This window comes from Hylobates moloch, unplaced genomic scaffold (assembly GCF_009828535.3).
Source record: "Hylobates moloch isolate HMO894 unplaced genomic scaffold, HMol_V3 SCAFFOLD_7, whole genome shotgun sequence".
Lineage (NCBI taxonomy): Eukaryota > Metazoa > Chordata > Mammalia > Primates > Hylobatidae > Hylobates > Hylobates moloch.
The window spans coordinates 70,481,315-70,506,699 of record NW_026652282.1 but is presented as its reverse complement, the minus strand read 5'-3'; the positions used below and the strand labels follow the sequence as shown (position 1 = coordinate 70,506,699).

At 36.8% G+C, this 25,385-nt stretch overlaps 1 protein-coding gene across 1 annotated transcript in view; it reads left to right on the top strand.

Annotated features, from left to right (window-relative positions):
• Positions 1-24,286, top strand: part of CHM (CHM Rab escort protein) — a 207,683-nt gene extending 183,397 nt beyond the window's left edge. Inside the window, exons 12-14 of the mRNA XM_032756221.2 lie at positions 8,047-8,145; positions 13,878-14,038; positions 22,310-24,286. Of these exons, the coding sequence (XP_032612112.1) occupies positions 8,047-8,145; positions 13,878-14,038; positions 22,310-22,501 (452 nt within the window). The 3' untranslated portion in view covers positions 22,502-24,286. The remainder of the gene's footprint in view (positions 1-8,046; positions 8,146-13,877; positions 14,039-22,309) is intronic.
• Positions 24,287-25,385: the final 1,099 nt, after the last annotated feature.

The window sequence follows — 25,385 nt, the reverse complement described above, 5'->3', positions numbered from 1 at the left end:
GGAGCTCTTTTAGGGCTGGCCTGGTGGTGACAAAATCACTCAGCATTTGCTTGTCTGTAAAGTATTTTATTTCTCCTTAACTTATGAAGCTTAGTTTGGCTGGATATGAAATTCTGGGTTGAAAATTCTTTTCTTTAAGAATGTTGAATATCGGCCCCCACTCTCTTCTGACTTGTAGAGTTTCTGCCAAGAGATCAGCTGTTAGTCTGATGGGCTTTCCTTTGTGGGTAACCCTACCTTTCTCTCTGGCCGCCCTTAACATTTTTTCCTTCATTTCAACTTTGGTGAATCTGACAATTATGTGTCTTGGAGTTGCTCTTCTCGAGGAGTATCTTTGTGGCGTTCTCTGTATTTCCTGAATCTGAATGTTGGCCTGCCTTGCTAGATTGGGGAAGTTCTCCTGGATAATATCTTGCAGAGTGTTTTCCAACTTGGTTCCATTCTCCCCATCATTTTCAGGTACACCAATCAGATGTAGGTTTGGTCTTTTCACATAGTCCCAAATTTCTTGGAGGCTTTGTGCGTTTCTTTTTATTCATTTTTCTGTAAACTTCCCTCCTCACTTCATTTCATTCATTTCATCTTCCATCACTGATACCCTTTCTTCCAGTTGATCGCATCAGCTCACGAGGCTTCTGCAATCTTCACGTAGTTCTCGAAACTTGGCTTTCAGCTCCATCAGCTCCTTTAAGCCCTTCTCTGCATTGGTTATTCTAGTTATCCATTCATCTAATTTTTTTTCAAAGTTTTTAACTTCTTTGCTGTTGTTTTGAATTTCCTCCTGTAGCTCGGAGTAGTTTGATCGTCTGAAGCCTTCTTCTCTCAACTCGTCAAAGTCATTCTCCATCCAGCTTTGTTCTGTTGCTGGTGAGGAACTGCCTTCCTTCGGAGGAGGAGAGGTGCTCTGCTTTTTAGAGTTTCCAGTTTTTCTGCTCTGTTTTTTCCCCATCTTTGTGGTTTTTTCTACTTTTGGTCTTTGATGATGGTGATGTACAGATGGGTTTTTTGTGTGGATGTCCTTTCTGTTTGTTAATTTTCCTTCTACCAGACAGGACCCTCAGCTGCAAGTCTGTTGGAGTTTGCTAGAGGTCCACTCCAGACCCTGTTTGGCTGAGTGTCAGCAGCAGTGGCTGCAGAACAGTGGATTTTCGTGTGACCACAAATTCAGCTGTCTGATAGTTCCTCTGGAAGTTTTGTCTCAGAGGAGTACCTGGCCAAGTGAGGTGTCAGTCTGTCCCTACTGGGGGGTGCCTCCCAGTTAGGCTGCTCGGGGGTCAGGACCCACTTTAGGAGGCAGTCTGTCTGTTCTCAGATCTCCAGCTGCATGCTGGGAGAACCACTACTCTCTTCAAAGCTGTCAGAGGGACATTTAAGTCTGCAGAGTTTCCTGCTGAATTTTTGTTTGTCTGTGCCCTGCCCCCAGAGGTGGAGCCTACAGAGGCAGGCAGGCCTCCTTGAGCTGTGGTGGGCTCCACCCAGTTCGAGCTTCCTGGCTGCTTTGTTTACCTAAGCAAGCCTGGACAATGGCGGGCGCCCCTCCCCCAGCCTCGCTGCTGCCTTGCAGTTTGATCTCAGACTGCTGTGCTAGCAATCAGGGAGATTCCGTGGGCATAGGACCCTCCGAGCCAGGTGCGGGACACAATCTCCTGGTGTGCCGTTTTCCAAGCCCGTTGGAAAAGCGCATTATTAGGGTGGGACTGACCCGATTTTCCAGGTGCTGTCTGTTACCCCTTTCTTTGACTAGGAAAGGGAACTCCCTGACCCCTTGTGCTTCCTGAGTGAGGCAATGCCTCGCCCTGCTTCGGCTGGCGCACAGTGGGCTACACCAACTGTCCTGCACCCACTGTTTGGCACTCCCTAGTGAGATGAACCCGGTACCTTAAACGGAAATGCAGAAATCACCCGTCTTCTGTGCTGGTCACGCTGGGAGCTGTAGACTGGATCTGTTCCTCTTTGGCCATCTTGGCTCCACCCCCTGTATGTAGTCTTAAGTGTGTGCTCAGGAATGTGCTTAAGACATAAAACTACCTCAGAGTTCAATTATACTTTTTATTCTCTTTAATGACTTTTCATAGATGTCACATTGCCTTAAATTTGGTTTGATTTAGAATTTGTAAAACCATACGTATGCCACTGAAGTTTACCTTCACATCATATGGGAATAGTATATATGAAAGGTTCTTGAAAGGCAAATAAATAGTGCAGTAAACAAGGGAGATACATTTCATTAACACACTACCATATAGTGGTGGAGAACATAGGCTAGGTTCAAATCCCAGTTTTTACTAACTACTTGACTAACCTTAGGCAAGTTACTTAATTTCTCTGTGCCTCAGCTTTCCTATCTGTGAAATAGGAATAATGATACTGTCTAACTCAGGACTGTTAATTGTATCAATGTTACTTAAGCTGATATTTTGATAGACTGATAGGAAATCATGGTTATCTAGTAATGCCAGAGTTTTTCTAAGCAACTTTGGGTTAGCATCGTTATTGCATGTTTTTTTAAAGTAGTAGAGTTATGTTTTGTAAAATCTATAAGTCCACTTAAATTTTCCTCCCCTCAGCTAATTTGTTTCAAGTTACTGGGATTGTTAAATAACTGAAATGTATTTGTTTATTATGTTTTTCAAAGCTAAACAAGCCATATTTTTTTTCACAGAGTTCATCTTTCAGGACATACCTAATATATTTATTTCTATTCATCTTATATCCTAAGTGAATTTAATATGAGATTTACTTTCTTTTAAAGTCATTTGTAAATGAACAAAACATTATCTTTGCAGCCCTTCCATTCGACATTCATTTTTGTGTTCTTTGCAGTACTTACTCATACACTAGACATTTTGAATTTTTTTCGTACATACTAATCAGGCAATAACAGCTGTTTTATTCTGGGATTTGATGTTACAGGATGTTATTTATCTGTGATATGATTATATATTTGTGAATATATAATGTGAAATATATATATGATATATGTAATAATCCAGAATTTCATGTAGGCAATGGTTTATATACTTTTTCTGCTTTTGTGACCCTAGTTTTAAAATGCTATATACCTTTTATAAAAATGAGTTAGATATTGATTTAAAACAATTATCAGTGCCTTTTTCATTTGCTTTTTGAAAATGTGACATTTCAAATTATTATTATTAGTATTATCACAAAACAAAGATTTGATTTTATTATATGTAAACTAATTTTTCTTCCTGATCTTAAGGTGACGTTCTGGAGTTTTTTTCTTAAATTCTACTGAGAAAGTATAGGCTGACTATAGACTTTTTCATAGTTGAATTAAAAAATTAAATTGTGTGTCATATATCATCAAACTCAGTTCCTTACTTGCTACCATAGAGAAAGTGTGTCTCTGAGGTTCTCGGTTTTATTGATACAGTCATATCCTCATTTGTGCTATATTACATAAATTACATGTGGCCTTTATAGTTATATGAAAGATATGTTACCAGCCACATTGATCTCTATGTAAATTAATTACATATTTCTAGTTAGGTTACACAACAAAGCCTACTTGCTGACTAGCCTATAAATAAAGATTCTTTAAATGCATTTGGAACAATTTTGCCTGCTTGTATAGAGTGAATGACTGCTGTATGTGGTAACCTCAGAAGCTTGAGGGATAAATTTCCTACCTTTTACAGCAAGCATTTACTTAGGTTTTACATTCACATTTGTAATGCCATCCGTTTTGATTTAAAATCTGTCATCATTGAAAGAATCGTAGCTGGTGAGTAAGGAATTACCTTCGTAAATTTGAGACTAGAAGAGGTCTTATAGATGGACTAATTGCACCCCTTCATTTTAATTATGAGGACATTGAAGCCAGAGGGAAAAACTGACTTGGCCAAGTAGATATAGAGAGCTGAAGTAATACCAGACCCACGTAATCATCCTATACCATGTCACTCTGCTACTGTACGTTGGACTTGTTACTTTTAAATGTGCTCATTATTATACTTGTGCACATTCTGAGTAGAACTCCTACTTCTCATGTGTTTCAAAACAAGTCGTAAGAGCGATCAGCATTCCAAAGGCAGTTTTGGAGAACTGAAAGTGTGTTGTTATTTCTAGTTTTGTGTTCAGTTACTTCTCACTTCTAAATTAAAACTTATTTTGCACTAAGATTTCTTTAATGCCAATACAAATCTAGGTATATTGCCAAAAGAGGGATTATGATAGAAAACACATTTTTTCATTAAGTCTTTGGCCATTTTTAGCTCATTAAGCCTTTAAGCAGTTGCTAAATGAAGTCAAAGGAGCATAGTTTATAAAAAGATATTAAATTTTTTTTGTTCAGTTATAATCTCACATGGTGCCTGTGGGAAATGTTTCTACTTGTATTGCATCTTCCACAATCTTAGTAATAGTTGTCAATTGGTACTAATGAAACTAATACTTTTAGGAAAGCATTTGCCCTGTATGATCTAATTTGTGGTCGTTGTTGGCCTGTATTGAGCAAGTTCATTATTTGGAGAAGAATTAAAGTCACATAGATGCAAAGAAGTATTTTACATAATTGAATTTTAGTAGAAATGTGATAGCATGTCTACATGTTTGGTTTTGAGTTTACCTTATACCCTTAAGGTCTTCAGACTTTTTGCTCATTTGTCCCTTGAACCCTTTACAAGTTGACATACACAGTTTTTCATCAGAAGAGTCAAATAATTGCAAAGAATATAATTTCTAACATCATAAATATTGACTTATAGTAAAACTATAACATCAGTCATTTAAATATATTCAGTGGAATCTAAGTACCAGGGATATTTGATACCCATCACCCATTTAAAAAAATAAATGGAAGTAGAATTTTTTTTGAAACTTTCTAGGGCAATAAGCTTCTAATTAATCTAAAATTTTCTTCTTGATTTAGTAATTAATGCAATTATTATTTCTACAGAATTAATCTCTCATAAATGTATTACAGTTTTGGTAAATATTAAACAGAATAAGTAAAATTTGTTGAAATGTGTCACTGAATGAAGTAGGAGAGGTGGAGCTGAGCATCTGCATGAGAACCCCCTTGTAGGTGATATAATTTGTGAAAAGTCCTCTTGTATCCTCACACACATCCCAGTTTGAATGCTGCTGACTTAAGTGACTGACTGTGCCTTCTGCAGGAGATTATTAGAATCACATAATATAATTTAGTGACTAAAGGCAGACACTCTGCAGGCAGGCCATATGGGCTTCAATTCAAGCTCTGAGTCCCAGCTCTTCCTTCTACTAATTGCATGACTTTAGGAAATCTGCGTAGCCCCCCATCCCTCTGTTTTCTCATCTGCAAAATGAGAATAACAGTTTGCTGTTGCACAAGTGAAATAATACTTGTAGCATGCTTAAAATAGTGTCTAACACATGCATGTTAGTTGTACAGTCAACTCTAGATATTCTCTTAAATGTATTTTGAGAATTTTATAGATATATCTTAATGTGTTTATAAGCATTTCTCAGACAGATTTAAATAATTTGAGATTATCAATTGGTACCTCCCTTTCCTCTTTCCTGGTAAATCAGATAATTTCCCACATTTTATACAAGAAACTAATCAGAATTTCCCCATGAATATGTACACATAGATCTATTGGTATGGGAATGCATATCTATTTAAACACAGGAATACTTAATGTTTGTCCATAACAGTGAGACAAATTATAATTAACAAACATTTATTGAATACCCACTCTAAGTAAAAGTTGTATTTAACAAAAAGGAGAAAAATCGACTCTAAAGCTTGCCCCTGCAAAGGACTTACAAGATATATTAAGATTAATAAACAAATATTGAGAATCAATGAATTTTAAAAATAGCACAATCAGCAATCTCTGATTTGAAGAGAACCAAAATGAATTCAGTAATCTATACTAGAAGGTGACCTAGGTAACAGGAAAAGCAGGAAGGATAAGGGGAAAAAGTAGTTATTCATACCTTAAATTTGTATTAATAGATCAATTAACAATGTAGGCCGGGCGCGGTGGCTCACACTTGTAATCCCAGCACTTTGGGAGGCCGAGGCGGGCGGATCACGAGGTCAGGAGATCGAGACCACGGTGAAACCCCGTCTCTACTAAAAATACAAAAAATTAGCCAGGCGTGGTGGTGGGCGCCTGTAGTCCCAGCTACTCGGAGAGGCTGAGGCAGGAGAATGGCGTGAACCCGGGAGGCGGAGCTTGCAGTGAGCCGAGATTGCGCCACTGCACTCCAGCCTGGGCGACAGAGCGAGACTCCGTCTCAAAAAACAAACAAACAAACAAACAAAAAACAATGTAGCCTCTAAGCAAAGTCAAGGTATAGGGATTATAATTTAGCTTATGACTGTCTTTGTAAGAATTGTTATAAAACTCATTAATCATGAGATGATAATCTTACTTCACTACTAGACATTTTTCCTAGCATAACCTGAACTCTGTTATGTTGCTAAGAAATATAATGATATACTAACTTGTGTATCTCTTTAAAATATATGTCCTGTTTAACAGAACCAATAGTTTACCCATTAAGATATTTTTCAAAATATACTTATTTATATCCAGGTTCATCAGCTTTTTCCCTAATAAACATTAACAAACAAACAAAAAACTGGAAAATTTAGAACTTTGGGCATTGGTATTTCATGAGATTTTGAAATAAGAGACAATAAGGATAGATTCTCTCCTGTGGATTGCTGACCTTTGTAATTGCATACCCTGTTTACTTCAGTAATTATCTAGGAGGATTAAGTCTCATCCCAACTAATGCTATACAGCATTTGAAAAAAGTTAACCAAAATAATTTTTGTTATGAAGCTCATTATATCGTTGGAAATAATTAGTACCATACATCCTACAGTATCCCAGAATCAATGAGAATCATTGTTAAATTCATGTAAAAACAATGCTTAAATAAGGTAGACCTATTATTAGGCCATAAGTAATTCAGGAACCATCCGAAAATACACTTCCTTTAGTGGAACTGGGAGGGAAAAATCTACATTTGATTTTAGTTCCATGGTTATTAGAGTCCCTCAATTTATGCTTAGATATATTTTACAGTAGTTGAATGTAGAATAAATTTTGATAATGAGAATCTTATTCTGATGTTGGCTTTCATGATAAAATTTGAACTATCTTCCTGGAGTTTAAAAAAAAAAATTCTAGTAGTCTGAAATAAACTACTGGAAGACAAGTGGGTGTATCTTTCTCCCCCTACTAATATAGTGGGGGGAGGAATTTCTCAGTACCTACTGTTCTCGAGTATATTCTTTCTGCCATTATTGTATCTCATCCCAAATAACAGGACCATAAGAACTTCTCTCATTTGGAGATCCCTTTACTCCTTTATTGCAAAACATGGAACTCTTTATTCTTTCTTCACCTTTGTGCATAGGCCTTTAGGAGTTTTAACGGAGTTATGCTACAATATTTTACTTCCATGAAGGGCCTTGTTTGTACATGATTTTCTCTAACATAAACATTCTCCAAGATTCAGGCCCCATAACTCTGTAAATGCAAAAGGAAAGTAATTTGAAATTTCTGAAAATATTATAGACTGTTTTAACCTGTGCCGTTTTATGTGCTTTCAAGTATATGTGTGATTCTAACTAAGTCAGCAGTGTTCTCCCAAAAGGTTTTTAGAGACCCCTATACTTAGTAGATAATTTGTTGTTAACTTATCAGCAAAACATGTATAAATGGGTTTTTCTGTCTGCAGTATATGAAGTGTGTTCTCTTAGGCAAATACATACCCCACTTTCAGCCTTTTTTTTACCCAGTTATTCTTTAGGAATGTCATAAGTGTAACAAGCTCTTTTCTGTGAATAAATGATTGTCTAAGATTTTCTACTCTGTTTTATCAAATTAACATCAACTGGTACTTCTTGGGTACTTGTTGGGTACTTCCTTTAGCTGTTAGTTAACAAATGTTGTAACTACCATGACTTGCTCAGCTCTCTATTATCCATAATACCAGCTTAATGCCTTAAGTATGAGTAAAATAGATTTGTGATGAGAAGGAACTCAAACGTTTTTTTTTGTTTTTTTTTAACAGATTTGGTTCATTTGACTTGCACATCTTCTAAAACAGCAAGAGAAGATTTAGAACCAGTTGTGCAGAAATTGTTTATTCCATATACTGAAATGGAGATAGGTAAGAAAAATAGTTGATGACTCATGATGGAAAGGTAATGTAACCATCATAATCTTCTTAGATATATCATGAAAGTTTCTGCAACCTGAACTGAAATGGGATGTATTCAACAACAATTCACATGTTTTGGTAAGATGGCTGAGCACAGTGTCTGCCTAAACGTGGGAAAATGTTCACTCTACAATGTTAAAGGAAATATATACATCATACACACACACACAAAAAAAGTTAAGCACAAAAATATAAATTTATATGTATAGTTACACAGAAAAAGGATTGTTAGAAAATCAGTTAATTTTGGTGGGATTATGGGCAATTTTCCTTATAATTTTTTTTATTTTACAAGTGTTGTACAAAAAGCATATATTCCTTTATCAGAAAAATGTATCTTCCTTTAAGGAAAAAAGATTCAACTAACAGATTAAAATATTAATTGGCAGATGTAGAAATCCTTTCGTATCTAATAGTCTTTGTTGTTTGAGACAGAGTCTCACTCTGTTGCGCAGGTTGGAGTGCGGTGGCGTGATCTCGGCTCACTGCAGCCTCCACCTCCCAGGTTCAAGCAATTCTCCTCCCTCAGCCTCCCGAGTAGCTGGGACTACAGGCGAGTGCCACCACACCCAGCTGATTTTTGTATTTATAGTAGAGACGGGGTTTTCCCGTGTTGGCCAGGGTAGTCTGGAACGCCTGACCTCAGGTGATCCGCCCACCTCGGCCTCCCAAAGTGCTGGAATTAAAGGCGTGAGCCACTGCATCTGGCCTCTAATAGTCTTTTAATACATAGTGTGCTAGTGATTTAATATTTAACTCCCAAAAGTGTATATTGCTACTTATTCATGGGGGAAACACATTTTAAAACTTTCCCCCTACATAACAGTGTAGGACTTGCAGCTGTGAATGGAGAAAATATGGCATATTTTCTCTGTAAATGATCAAAGAAGCCTTTTGCATTTTCTTTTATATGAAGTGAAGGTGATTTTTATTGTAGGATTTGCATGTGCACTTGAATCTTGATCATTTTCTTCCACTGATTTATATATCTTTATTTTCTTTGCATGTTACTTTTGTTCATGCAACTATTTATTTACTCATACGTATTCTGTTTCCTTGCAGCTCATTTCCTATGTGGGTTGCTTATTTTCTTAATGCAGAGATAGTGCATAGAGGGGGGTTTATTTACATAAGAAGACAAACTGTTCTTTAATTTTTTTTTAATTTTATGGGTACATACTAGGTGTATATATTTATTGGGTACATGAGATATATTGATACAGGCATACAATGTGGAGTAATCACATCATGGTAAATGGGATACCCATCACTTTAAGCATGTATCATTTCTCAGTGTTACAATCATTCCAGTTCTACTTTTTTAGTTATTTTTAAAACTCACTGTAAATGACTGTACTCACCCTGTTGTGCTATCAAATGCTAGATCTTATTCATTCTATTTATGTTCTGCACCCTTTAACCATCCCCACTTTTCCCTCTTCCTTCTCCATTACCCGTCCCAGCCTCTGATAACCATCATTGTACACTCTATCTCCATGAATTACATTGTTTTAATTTTTAGCTCCCACCAATGAGTGAGAACACGTTAAGTTTCTCTTTCTGTGCCTGGCTTATTTCACTTAACATAATGAACCTGTTATGTTCTCAGAGGCTAATATCAATTATGTTTTTTAGGAGCTACCCAAATAAAGTCTTTGAAAACTTCACTTTAGTTTGGGAGTTAATTTACAAATTAAATTATTTTAGTTATAATTTATTAATTTGTAAGTTTTGTATTTTCTTTATTGGAAAGTATCATATAAGTGTTTAGATTATTAAAAATTTGATTGCCAAGGTAAAATACATGGTAATATTCCTAAATCTAATATGGAGTCATAGTTTTTTCTTTTGGCTTTAACTACAACTATACTTTGTGTAGAAACCCTGAGTTTCTTAATTATTTCTGAAATTTTAAATAATTCTTATGTTGTAATTTCATTGTGTAGTAGTCTCGATGCACTAAATATGAATCATATCATTACTCTTCACTTTTTAAATGCATTTAATTGTCTTTAAAAAAAATCAAGCTGGGGGAAATTACATGTTCATTACTTAGCATCCTCTATCCATTTTAGATTTTTAAACATTAATCTTAATAGTTAAAGTGCTCCCATTTTGAAATGATGTATTGTTTAGAACCTGAGAGGAATTCTTTGGTAAGAACTATGTGCTCAGAAGGGTCTTCAGGTGCACTGAGGCACTGAAAAGCTACTTTTCACTGACACATAGGCCTTTTTATCATCAGGATGAGGTAGTGGTCATATTTTAATTAAAATGTCAGAACAAATACTGTTGGAGTTATTGAAAATGAATCACCAGATAAAGTGAGCACTGGGCCATGGCAGGTCAAAGAGGCAAAGTCACCTGGAGAAGAGAACTCAATTCATTTTCCTGCCTAAATGAGGAAGAAGGAACTTTATGAGCAATATGAACTTTTAATACATTAAAGCACATTCTTCTCTGTAGGAGAAGCCCCTATTTTCACAGTTTGATGGCTTTTAGTATTACGTTTTGATTATTTGACATTCATATAATACCTTATGCTTTACTGCATTGTAAATATTTTAGTTTAAAACATGTACCAAAGGAATAACATTATTTGGGCTTATTTTCTTTTTGTTTGTATTTGAATTCTACATTCTCTGTGCTTCGTAATCCTCAATGAAAGTCAGCCTAGTCACCTTTTAAAAAAAATCTATATAATAGCCATCCTAGTACGTGTGAAGTAGTATCTCATTGTAGTCTTGCTTTGCTTTTCCCCCAGCGATTAGTGATGTTCAACATCTTTTCTTCTCTGGAGAAATATCTATTCATTTCCTTTGCACATTTTTTAATTGGATTTTTTGTTGTTGTTGAGTTGTAGGAGTTCTTTACATATTCTGGATATTAATCCCTTATCAGATACATGACTTGTAAATATTTGTTGTGGCATTGTAAATGGGATTGCATTCTTGACTTAGCTCTCTGCTTGATTGTTATTAGTGTATAGAAATCCTACTGATTTTTGTGTCCTAAAACTTTACTGAAGTCGTTTATCAATTCAAGGAGCCTTTTGATGGCATCTTTAGAATTCTGTAGGTGTAGAATCATATTGTCAGTGAAGCGTCTCACTCATTTTCTATCTGAAAGAGCAGCACTGCCTAAAAAAAACAGAAATTTCCCGTATAGGTGTAGTTTAAAGTCCATAGCTAGTGTGTTAAGTAATTGTTGGGCTGTGAAAGCAAATGTCTTAATTCCTTTCTGTGTGTGCTCTATCCAGACTCAGTCAGGGATATGACAGTCTCCACCACTCTGCTGGTATTACTGACATAGTTTACTCTATCCCTAAACATGGCATGCAGCTGTAGGCACCATTTTTTGCTTTCTTGTTATTGTTATGCTATAGTTGCTTTTCTTCTACCTACCCTATTCTACACTTACTCCAGTTTAATTTGCCCAAGATCCTATTCTAAATTACCTATTACATCTTTAGTCCTTCTTACTATCAAATTGAATGAAATGAGCTACTGCAGAAAACCAGTAGTTTTACCAGTAGTTCTACCCCTGGCAACTTGTGATGCACTCTTAGCCAAAGCTCAGCAACTTTAATATTTTTTGACAGTTTTGCACTTCACAACTGCATATTAGTTTTCTAGCTATCTCTTTGCCTTCCAGCTGACCTCAAAGAAAGATGAAGCAATTATATATCTCTTTAAAGTTTTAAGGTCAAAGCCTGATAATGCCCTTGTATCCAGAGCATTTATCTTCAGCCTATGTCAGTTTTTCACCTTCCTCATGGTTTCTTTTCAAAGGCGCAACCTTTATGAAATTAGTTTAAATCTATTGGATTATTCATTTCCTCCAACGTTTATTAAGTGAAGTGTTCCTTTGAGCTGGATGTTTAATGAGATAGATACAAGATAAGCTCTCCTAGTATATGCTTAGAAATGGGCTGGGCAATATTAAAGACTTTCCAGACCTTAGCCCACTTGTTAGCAGTGCTCCCCAAGTCTGGTATCCCAAATCATAGGAGATACATTTAAGTATCTTCCCATGAGATTCGTGTAACTAAACTCATTAATCAGTTTACTAAGAGCCATACGATGTTAGCTATAAAATATGAATTCCTTATGTTCCTTTGTTTTGTCAATAGATTTAGCCACCTAATATGTTCCTACATGAAGTTTGTGATATCTTAGACGACTCATAGATCTTAGCACTAGAAAGGGGCACCTTAGGAGATCACGTCTTCCACTCAGTTTCTTCATCCTATTCCACTAATAATTATGGATTATTCAGGATGAACTAGGAAAATAACTTATTTGGTGTTCTTATAGTGGAGATACCGTAAATTAAATGTAATAAAATCCTGTTTATCCTGATGTGGGAAATAGGGCTTTCTTGTTAATTGAATACTGCTATTAGGTGAAGATTTCTCTATATTGATTACCAATTAAATAATAGTAATTAATGAGATAATTATGCCTTTAGCATTTTCTTTATTATTCATGAGGTGCCTCATGGTCTTGGGCAATCTTCATAAACATTCCTTATTATTGCACAAAATTTGAACTTCTGTTCAGATTCAGGCTAAAGAAAGCTCTCTAGTCAATGAATGTATCAACAGCAATATTTTATGTTTTCAAACAAAGAAAATTTAATTATAACAATTTTAAAGAGGAGAGGCAAATAAATGATTATCAAATTAGCAAGAAATAGGCTTTATGCATTGAGATTAATAATGTTGGACCTTTTTATAAGCACATTGTACTTTGATCATACCTGAAAATACAATAACATCAATTCAGAAATTATTTACTGAGCATCTGTCGTGTGCTAGGCCCTATATTAGGGAACCAAAAACAAGGAAGGAGAGTAAGAACTAAGTCTAGTTCATGTGTATATCCCCAGCTCCTAGCTCAATGCCTAACAAACACCCATAATAGACACATGCTCTTAAATGAGAGAACATGTGCTCAGAATGGCATTCACTGTTATGACTTCATTTTTGATATTTATTGGTTGTCGTTAATTTTTTAATAAGACAAAGCGTTAGGATGTGAGTTAGGACAACAAAGTTTTAATCCTGTATTTACTATTTTTTAAATAATAACTTTATTGAGATACCATTCATATACCATATGATTCACCCATTTGAAGTGTACAATTCATTGTCTCTTAGCATATTTGTAGAATTGTCCAAACATCACCACCATCAGTTTTAGAACATTTCTATCACCCCAAAAGAAACGTCATACCACTTAGTGATCACCTCCCATTTGCCCCCAATTTCCTTCAGCCCTAGGTAACCTACTAACCCACTTCCTGCTTATCCTGGATATGTGTATATACTATTGAATTACTATATAATTTATCAAGTTGGTTTGTCCACTTGAAACATAAGGAAATCAATTTATGTTACCTTCTCTCTTTATAGGGAAAATTTAAGGATGAATGTGATCATAAACCCTTTGATACTAGTGAGAAGAAGTAACAGAAGTCCAAAGGAGCATGATTGGAGTAAAATCTAACTTACTAATCAAAATAGAGTGTGCAGATGCAAATTTACTAATTGTTTACATACGAAGCTCTGATTTACTACAATGTCTAGTCATGGCTTAATCGGTAATAGGCTACACAGTGTAGTAATTGACAAGCATATTGTATTTTAGAATGTAAATACAATTTATTTCTATATTTAGAAAATGAACAAGTAGAAAAGCCAAGAATTCTGTGGGCTCTTTACTTCAATATGAGAGATTCGTCAGATATCAGCAGGAGCTGTTATAATGATTTACCATCCAACGTTTATGTCTGCTCTGGCCCAGATTGTGGTTTAGGAAATGATAATGCAGTCAAACAGGTAAGGCTCTTGATGTTTCTCAGTTTTGTATTAAGATGTTGGTGTGGTTGGGAAATATTTTTTCCTCTGGGAGGAGAGAAGAGTCTAGAAAAGCATCTCTCAGTAATACCATTTCTGTAATTTGCCCTCAAAGTTTTTTCTATGACCTACAAAGCTACTTTAAATATACTTTAAATACAGGATCAGATATTTTCACTTTCTTGAATAAAATGTTGAGTTACAGAGATTTTTTATGAGTTCCATCGTGGGAATGAGGATAGAAGATGCTAAAAATACATATTCATAAATAAGAATTTATAATGCCAATATTTTAAAGAAACATTGTTTCTAACTTAAACATTTGGACGATTGCTATATTATTTTGAAATATATAACTTATTTTTCTTGGTAAACAGTCATTTCAAGAAAGTTGTAACTACTAAGGCTTATAAAATTAATTTTACAGTAGTCAATGCATTTTTTAATCATAGAAAAGAAGTTATAGCGTAGTTTTACATAGTTAACATGATTCCATTTATGTTTTGACACAAATTCCTGTCCCAGGAGCTACCATTACTGCTGCTGAGGTCTATTGTAAAGTAAGGTGGAAGTTTGTGATAGCCATCCTGGTCAGGGCTATGAAGAGCACAGTTTGATACAAGCTGCTAAAAGTGAGCCATGATTCCATTAAGCTGAATATTGATATGTATATATAAATATACTTCTTTGCCTTGGACAGGACGAAAACAAACAGAAAATATTTTTTGAGACACATTTCTAAACTTTGCACGGGTAGAACTGGCACATCTGTCCATTAAGTCAATAAATGGGTAATTTAACATTGTTCTGAGACCACAGATGGAACTTTCATTCCCACCAGTGGCAAGGGTCTTATAGTAGCAAATGTCCTGGTTGAGCCTGTAATCTAATTTTGAGTCATAGTAGCAAAGCTATGTCTATCATGAGGATACAGACATCTGCAGTTTTTTTCTAGAATTCTTGTGTATTTTCTTCAGTGCCTGATGGTGATCCTGGATAATCATATTCAGCCACTGACACCAAATGAAAGTAGGAAGTCACATCTCTCATCCATCATTCATTCTGTTAGTTTAGTAAGAACCCAAGATGGCTGAAGGTCTGCATTTATAGCTTGAAATGATCAAGTCATTTTTACTTTAATGTTCTAATTTTTTGCAAGTAGAAATAGCCAACAAGTTTTTAGCAAGGTAGCTTAGGTCATTTTTATCCCTGAATGAACTTTAATATTTTTTAACCAAAAAAATTTAAGTAAGGGCTTATAATACAAGTACTAATGTAATCTAAACATCTAAACTGCATGCTAGAAGATTATAATTGAGGGATAATTTTATCATGAGGTAATTTGCTTCTCAAGAAGATAATCTTCAGAGGTAACATGCTATAACAGTAGAAAACAGTATAGTGCTAATTTTGGTACTAATTAATACATGCTATTAAATGTAAGCAGTTTTAAATTTGTTGTATAGCTTTTAATCTCATCAATTTTGGGGGAAATATTATAATGCCTACTTTAAAGAGCATTGACAATATTTATAAATAGCTTGTGTATTCAGATGATAAACTGCATGCTAATTCCTGTGTATCAGCCTGTAATTATGTCAATCACTAATTGGTGATTTCTGGTGATTGGTATTTTCCAAATGAAGATTATCCATAAAAGCTCTCAGAATATCACCTAGACTTTGCTTATGTAGACAACACAAGCCCATGCAGATTTCTTCTTCTTTTTTTTTTTTTTTTGAGACAGAGTCTCGCTCTGTCACCCAGGCTGGAGTGCAGTGGCGCAATCTCGGCTCACTGCAAACTCCGCCTCCTGGGTTAATGCCATTCTCCTGCCTCAGCCTCCCAGGTAGCTGGGAGGCACCTGCCACCACGCCCAGCTAATTTTTTGTATTTTTAGTAGAGATGGGGTTTCACTGTGTTAGCCAGGATGATCTCAATCTCCTGACCTCAAGATCCGCCCGCCTCGGCCTCCCAAAGTGGTGGGATTACAGGCGTGAGCCACCACGCCCGGCCCGATTTCTTCATTTTTAAAAAACAAATGAAATACTTCATTTTACCAGTTGGCAGGTTTACATCTTTTCTTATTTGTAAAATGTATAGAGGTTGAGTAATGTAAACTTGACACTCTTGTGTTCATAGGGAACTATTTATTTATGATTTGAAGATGCACCGAAAACATAAAGTGATCTGTCATTAATACCCACAAGTTCAAATTGTGTGCTCCTGGCCTCCAAGACATTCTCTATTGCCACCACAATACCAACCTAAGTGATAGTTGTGATTCTTTCTATGACTTGCTCATTTTTGTATTTCAGTTTTGTTTTTATTTTTCTGAAACTGACATCTGATATATCTCTTTTCTTGGTAGATGTTGTGTACCATTTACCCAAATGTATTGATGGGCAGTTCCATAGTCCTCATTCCCAAGACATTGATAGCTCACTCCTTTAGGAGCCCCACCCTCTAGGAGATGTCACTACCATGGGAATAAGAATAAATAGTACCATACTCTTTGTATTTTACTTCAAGTATAAAATGAGTTAAATTGGCTGATGTTGGGCTGGGCTGGCAACTTAACCACCATTTAGAACATTGCTTTATGGACAGATTAGCCAGTCAGTCACTTACGACATTTGATATACAGCCCATTATTAAGTTGAGAGCTAGCTGCATAGATTGAACTATCAATCAGATTGTTCACATACTATAGTGCCATTTGTTTTCTCATGCCTTTGAGAGAGAGAGGGCAATTTTAGATGTCATATTTTCTGTAGCTGCCATTCATTTGAGCACTTTCTGTGTGTCAGATTCTATCCTTAGCATCCCATATATATTATTATCTTATTTGGTCCTCAAAACAGTCTTACGAGATAAGTATTTGTGATATCCCCATTTATAGATAAGGAAGCTAAGTCCAAAAGGGGCTAAATAACTTGTCCAGAGGTCCCATAGCTAGTAAGTTCTTGAGCCAAGAATTAAACTCAACTCTTTTGGATCCCAGTGCTTGTACACTCACCCAGTGTTATATGCTACTTTCAGCTTATGAGTAAGCATACATCCTAAAAACATTAAAGTTTAACTATATTGATGAAATGTTTGTTTTTGTTTTGTGTTGATGTATGTTAACTAAACATAGAAATATTTTAAATAATTCACTTTATTATCTCTGTACTTCCCAGTGTGAGCACACCAAGTCACAATATAATTAGCTCTTTCCAATGTTTTAACCACCTGAAATTTTTTACCCTTTGATCTAACTTCTGGCTTAAAAAAGGTGAAGAGGATGAAAAGTTGCCAATCAACTATTCTGTGCTTAGAACTAGGTTTAGTTGGCAAACAAAATGCAGCAGACCAAGAAGCATTAGATACACTTTCCAGAGCGTGGCAGTTGACCCTAAGAGGTTCCAGCAGTTAGAGAGAGGAGAGATTTGGGAAGGGCTGGAGTCTGGCTATTAGAAATTGGCATCAACAAGGGCCAGGGCAGATGGGCTATAGGTGGGAGTTTCATAAGCAGGTAGAACACAAGGAAGAGTGGTGTGACAACCTGCAACTGGTGCTAATCTTAGGAGGCAGCTGGTGCATGACAAGATATATGGAAGTATATGGTGTGGGATCCAGCCACAGAGACTGGAGTTCAGGGTAAAAGCTGTTCTATGGGGAGGAGGCAAAAGGGAGACAAGGTGTCAAACACAGAGGAACTAGCATAGAAGAAGTAAAAGAAAAGAATTAGTAGTAATAATAATTATTATATTTATACTTAATATTTGTATTAAATGTTACTGACATTCTATTTTATGCCAAGGCACTAAGGATCCAGAGTTGACTAAAAGTATTTGTCATCCTGGAGGAATCACTGTCAGGTAAAGGAGAAAAGCATGTAAACTAATGACAGTGTAGTGTGGTATATGTACTAATATATCCAAAGTCTAGAAATAACACAAAGGAGCAATGAGCCCAATCTAGGAGTCAGAGAACCTTACAGAGAGGGGTATAATAGAAGAGTAGCAATTCTCCATCTAAATCAAAGACAGTAGAATTGAAACATTCTGGGCGTGAAGAATAACGTTGGTACCAGCCCAGGATGTAAAAGATAAATATCATGGTGTATTATTTCATACAAATAAACAGGTATTAGTAAATCAAGAAGTCTGAGAGATGGAGGCTAGATGAAGTGGTATATGATTGATAAGATCAGAGAAGGTAGGCCTGAAGGGTTTTATTTTCTATAGTAGGGATCTTGGATTTTATCCTATTGGTGATGGGGAGTCATTGAAGAATTTTAAGCCAAAAATGGAATAAACAGAATTTTATTTTCCATGGACCCATCTGAGGGTGGCATGGAGATGGATTATATGGGGGAACTCTAGAGGCAAGGAGACCAGTCCAATTCTGAGGCTATTGTAGTTGTCTAGCTGAAAGATGGTGCATGTCTGGGCTATGTCAGTGGGGAAAGGAGCAGATGAAGTTAAGAGATAGATAGAAGATAAAATTGATAGAATTTGATGATTGTTTGCATGCCAAGGTTAAAAGGGAGGGAGAACTTTTACAGATAGTAAAGATAGAGATGTAAGACAAAAAGACCATTAGGGGAACGGAAGTATGAGGTAATGGCTTTGTCTGACCTAGGTCCTGCTTCTACAAGGATTGCGTGTCTCTAGCAAAGGAGTATGGTGAGTTCCCGGAATGGAGAGCAAAGACAGGCATCTGTAATGTTTAATTTCCAAATAGCCATAATAAAAAATGCAGTTAGCTATAGTTACCATGCTGTACATTAGATCCCCAGAACTTATAGCTGAAAGTTCATACCCTTAAACCAACAGCTCTTCACTCCCCAGCCCCTGGCAACCACCCTCAACTTTTTTAGATTCTACATGTAAGTGAGATCATGTGGTATTTGTCTTTCTGTGCTTGGCTTATTTCATTTAGCATAATGTCCTCCGGGTTCATTTATCTTGTCATAAATGACAGGATTCTTCAATTCAAATTTGACAAGAGAGCAGATTTTAAGTATTCTTACTACAAACACACACACATACACGCACACAGTGGTAACTACTAGTGGTGATGGACGTGTTAACTTAATTGTGGTAATCATTACACAGTGTATATCAAGTGACCTTGTACACATTAAATATATATAATTTTTGTCAATTAAGCATTTAAAAAGTTAAAAGAAATTGTCTATAGTAATTGGCGTGTCCAAAAACATACCCTTGAAGTTTTTTTATTCTGTTACCCTGTCATACTAATAAGTTCAGCTTAAATCTTGACATTTTTACTTATGTTATTATTAGTAATAATGAAAGTAGCTACCATATATGTCAGCTTAATCTCTGATATTTTATAGGTAAGGAAGCCAAAGCTCAGAAATTGAGAAAGCATTCCACAAATCACATAGCTGCTAAATCGTAGAGCCAGTATTTTTACTGAGGCTGTCTTTTCAAAACCCATGAGCTTAAACAAGTGCTATAGTCCTTAAAGTCCAGGGAATGGGAATTATATCAAAAAGCAAATAGTTGAACAAACAGTGAAGAGTTTTCTTCATTTGGACAGTAACTTGTTAAAATTACTATATGCTAAATTAGACTATACCAGTATCACATGTAGGCTTGTATTAGTCTGTCCTCACACTGCTATAAAGATACCACCTGAGACTGTGTAATTTATAAACAAAAGAGGTTTAATTGACTGACAGTTCCTCATAGCTGGGGAGGCCTAAGGAAATGTAAAATCATGGTGGAAGACAAAGGGGAAGCAAGGCATGTCTTTCTTACATGGCGGCAGGAGAGAGAAAGCGAAGAGGGAACTGCCAAAAACTTCTTTTAAACCGTCAGATCTTGTGAGAAGTCACTATCACGAGAACAGCATGGGGAAAACTGCCCCCATAATCCATTCACCTCCCACCAGTCCCTCCCTAATACTTGTGGATTACAATTGCAAATGAGATTTGGGTGGGGGCACAGAGCCAAACCATATCATTCTGCCCCTGGCCCTTCCCAAATCTCATGTCCTTTTCACATTTCAAAACCTATCATCCCTTCCCAACAGCCCTCCAAAGTCTTAAAACTCATTCCAGCATTAACTCAAAAGTCCATGTCCAAAGTCTCATCTGAGACAAGTCAAGTCCCTTCTGCCTATGAACCTGTAAAATCAAAAGCAAGTTAGTTACTTCCAAGATACGATGGGGTATAGGCATTGGGTAAATGTCCCCATTCCAAATTGGAGAAATTGGACAAAACAAGGGGGCCATAGGCCCCATGCAAGTCCAAAACCCAGCCGGGGCAGTCATTAAATCTTAAAGCTCCAAAATCTCCTTTGACTCCATGTCTCACATCCAGGCCATGCTGATACAAGGGCTAGGCTCCCACAGCCTTGGGCAGTTCCAACCCTGTGGCTCTGCAGGGCATAGGCACTGTGCCTGCTTTCACGGGCTGGCATTGAGTGCCTGTGACTTCTCCAGGTGCATGGTGCAAGCTGTCAGTGGAGCTACCATTCTGGGGTCTAGAGGACAGTGGCCCTCTTCTTACAGCTCCACTAAACAGTTCCCTAGTGGTGACTCTTTGTGGGGGCTCCAAGCCCACATTTCCCTTCAGCACTGCCCTAGCAGAGGTTCTCCATGAGGGCTCTACCCCTGCAGCAGACTTCTGCCTGGCCATCTAGGCGTTTCCTAACATCCTCTGAAATCTGTGCAGAGGCTCCCAAACCTCAACTCTTGTCTTTTGTGCACCCTCAGGCCCAACATCACATGGACGCTGGCAACGCTCGGGGCTTGCACCCTCTGAAGCAACAGCCCAAGCTGTACCTTTATTCCTTTTAGCCATGGCTGGAGCTGGAGCAGCTGGGATGTAGGGTACCATGTTCCAGGGCTGCACAGAGCAGTGGGGCCCACTCAGCCCACAAAACCATTTTTTCCTCCTAGGGAAGATCTCTGACATGCCCTGGAGACATTTTCCCCATTGTCTTGTCTATTGACATTTGGCTCATCATTGCTTATGCAAATTGCTATAGCCAGCTTGAATTCCTCCCCAGAAAATGGGTTTTTCTTTTCTCCTACATGGTCAGGCTGCAAATTTTCCAAACCTTTATGCTCTGCTTCCCTTTTAAACATAAGTTCCAATATCAAGCCATCTCTTTGTGAACACACATGACTGAGTGCTTTCAGAATCAGCCAGGTCACCTCTTGAATGCATTGCTGCTTAGAAATTTTTTCTGCCACATACCCTAAATCATCTTTCTCAAGTTCACAGTTTCACAGATCTCTAGGGCAGGGAGAAAATGCCACTAGTCTCTTTGCTAAAGCATAGCAAGAGTCACCTTTGCTCTAGTTCCCAATAAGTTCCTCATCTCCATCTGAGGCCACCTCAGCCTGGACATCATTGTTCATATCACTATCAGCATTTTGGCCAAAACCATTCAACAAGTCTCCAGAAAGTTCCAAATTTTCCCACATTTACCTGTCTTCTTCTGAGCCCTCCAAACTGTTCTAACCTCTGCCTGTTACCCAATTCCATAGTCACTTCCACATTTTCAGGTTATCTTTTAGTAGTACCCCACTCCTGGTACCAATTCTCAGTGTTAGTGCCTCTTACACTGCCATAAAGATACTACCTGAGACTAGGTAATTTGTAAACAAAAAAGGTTTAATTGACTCACAAGGCCACATGGCTGGGGAGGCCTCAGGAAAGTTACAATCATAGCGGAGGGTGAAGGGGAAGCAAGGCACATCTTACGTGGTGGCAGGAAAAAGAGAAAAGGGGGAACTGCTAAATACTTTTAAACCATCAGATCTTCTGAGAACTCACTATCACAAGAACAACATGGGAACAGCCGCCCCCATAATCTAATCACACCCTAACACGTGGGGATAACAATTTGAGATGAGATTTGGGTGAGGACTCAGAACCAAACCATATCAAGGCTCTATAAGAAATCATATAAATAATGTTAAAGAAATTATATTTCTCTTGATATATAGAATGTGTTTCAGTTCTCAACAATCTGAACACTTGATAATGAACCTGATGAGGTACTGCCATCCTTGAAGAGTGGACCTGAATACATGTATAGAATTAAAGGGAGAAGTCATAGAATTCTGAAAACAGACTTACAGTTCATGTATTCTGATAAAGTACTGTAACCTGTTTAAGCAAATTTTTAAGGGTAAAACAATTTTTTTTAGTTAATGCCAGAAATGCACACACATTTTAAACTGATTTCCAAAAACGATTTTATCTTTTCTTCCTTGACCAGGCTGAAACACTTTTCCAGGAAATCTGCCCCAATGAAGATTTCTGTCCCCCTCCACCAAATCCTGAAGACATTGTCCTTGATGGAGACAGTTTACAGCCAGAGGCTTCAGAATCCAGTGCCATACCAGAGGCTAACTCAGAGACTTTCAAGGAAAGCACAAACCTTGGAAACCTAGAGGAGTCCTCTGAATAATGGATATACACCAAACTGGATACCCAACTTTGGAAATTTCGACTGGTCTCAGAGTCTACTTGATAGAAGGACTGTTTGAAAAATGTTAGAAAGCAGCAGCAATTATAAGGCAAAATAGATAATAGAAATCCAAAAGGGGATTTTCCTTACAGAGGACATTCCAAGAACACACAACACTTATAAAGCACATTGACTTGCTCATGTTAAATACCAAACTTGCGTGACTAGCAGATGAAAATTATAAAACAATTGATTCTCAGGAATGTAACTGTGGATATGAAAGTGATCCTATGCATTGTTAATAATTCCATGGTCTTAGGACAATTTTGCTTACTACTTTGGATCTTTGTTTGAAAGCCACATTTTCAGAACCAGGTCACGTATTTTCTTTGGTTATTTGAATTATATTTTCTTTATGGACAAGAGCATCATAACATAATGATAAAAACATACAGAAAAACTAAAGTATCATGATCTAGATAGAAGCCTGTATTTGGAATACAGGTTTGTTTTGCTTTCTATGTTGAGAAGCATTGAAAATGCTAATATAAAGGTGTTTAGACATTTTTACGAACAAGTCAGTAATGTTTTTTAGTATCAGTAGTGATAATTTGTTTGTAAATTATTTACATATTGGGAGAGGTCAGTAATGAAGAAATGAAAGAATGGAAGGAAAGGTGTGGATAGGCTCATTGGTATTTGGATGTTCTGTCTGTCAAGTAACTAGAGTATTAGGCTAATTGTCTACAGACCTAATTTAATCCTGGCTGTCCTACTGATGACATTTGGTAAATTGTTTAACTTCTGAGCCTACGTTTCTCCATATATAAAGTGGAAATAGTATTACTATGCCTACTATATGAGAATGGTTATGAAGACAAATGCAATGCCATGTTTAGAATGGGTTTGCCAGAAGAAAATTGTTTTAGAATTTTCCCATTGACTTGATGAATCTCAAAAGTCTCACGCAGGAAATAATTGCTTGCTGTCAGTCAGTCAACTTCCAAACAAAATAGATCACAGTGTTTTTATTGCATTAAGCTTTTTAAATGAAAATTTCTTTTTTAAAGTAGTATTTCATAGTCTTACAGACCAGTAAAAGTAGTAACAAGTAGAATTGTGGATTTGAAATATTACTAAGGAAAACACTCTATAAATTGTTTTATTCCTTTTCTGGTAGGTAAACCTGCAACCACCAAGGACTCCGAATTGTGTATGACAGTTGGTAAGCCCTAGTATATACTCTACATAAAAACATTAGGGTTGCCTGTAATCCCAGCACTTTGGGAGGCTGAGGTGGGTAGATCGCTTGAGGTCAGGAGTTCGAGACCAGCCTGGCCAACATGGCAAAACCCTGTCGCTACTAAAAATACAAAATTTTAGCTGGGTGTTATGGTGGGCACCTGTAATCCCAGCTACTTTGGAGGCTGAAGTAGCAGACTCACTTGAACCAGGGAGGCGGAGGTTGCAGTGAGCCAAGATTTTGCCACTGTACTCCAGCCTGGGTGACAGAGCAAGACTCTGTCTAAAAAAAAAAAAAAAGTTAGGGCTGTACATAGGCAGCAAACCAAGCTGCTGCGACGTTGCCTATATTTAAATTTTCTCAAATGGCCAAGCTCTGATGGTCTACTTTATTTGAGCAATAGTTTAGACTTATAATTGCCTATAAATAAACAAATGAACTCTGGTTTTTTCTTTCACAACATCTGGCTTATATTGTCTGTCAGGAAGCCATGGCTCCAATGTAAAGTACATAGTTTTTACATACTTCAACTGCAGCTGGTCCCTGACCTCACCAGGTTTCAGAGATGTTCTTAAAGGAAGCCAGCTGTGGCAGGTCACAGATTCATGGGAAATGGAAAGAACCAAGGAATGTAGCTCTTGCCTCACCTTTCTACCCACTGCAGATACAGTTCAAACCAGAATAATGGAAGAACTTAACTTTCTAGCCTCTCAGGCTGCTCCTATCCCTACCTCCCAATGTACAGCCCCTCCCCATCTCTTTAGTCCCCTTTCTCTCGCTTCCCCTTTTATAGTGTCACATAAATCAGGGACAGTAGGATCACATTATAACCTACTTTGTCACAGGGATTCGACATCAAATCATGTTTCCTGAAACCCAGCTGGGGCATATGCACTCAATGTCTAATACATACCTATTAATGTACCAGGTATTGGCCTTGCCCCTGGATATCAGCAATATATTATAAAAGGTTCCAGTAGATGAGACAATTGAGTCTGAATACAATTGCACTAAATTGTGCCAATAAAGATATTGTACTGTTACGGTCTTAGAGTTAAGGCTGCTTGAATGCAGCATGCACATTCATGTAAACAGACAATCAGGGTAGGCCTAGAATAACCACAAAAATGTTTAAAAGTTCCTGAACATGATTCGTGATGATTAAAGTATCATATAACTGATAAAAGACTTTAGGAACTTTAGATATTTCCTGTTGCCTCAAAATGTAACAGAAATTATTCTTAGAGCTTTCTTTTTAGCTATCCTAATTACTGCAAATAAATATTTGTTCTTATAGTTTTAAATCAAGAAGAAAAATCTTTTGTTATAAAACCTTAAGCTTGAAGTCATATTAATAAAATTAATATATTGTACATAGTGGAAAATTTTCAGTAACTAAAATTTCAAAAAATGCTATTAAAGAATTTTGATTCATGTATTTAAACTATTTAGTTATGCATGCTTCTTATTAACCAAAAATGATAATACCATTCAGTTTAGTGATCAGTATGAGAACCAATACCTAATCCCATGTTGCTATTGTATTTTTTCCTAGTTGGTGTGCCGGCTCAGAAAAACATATACTGTATGTGTATACATACCTGTGTATATATAAAAGGTCAATTTATATATTTTTCTATA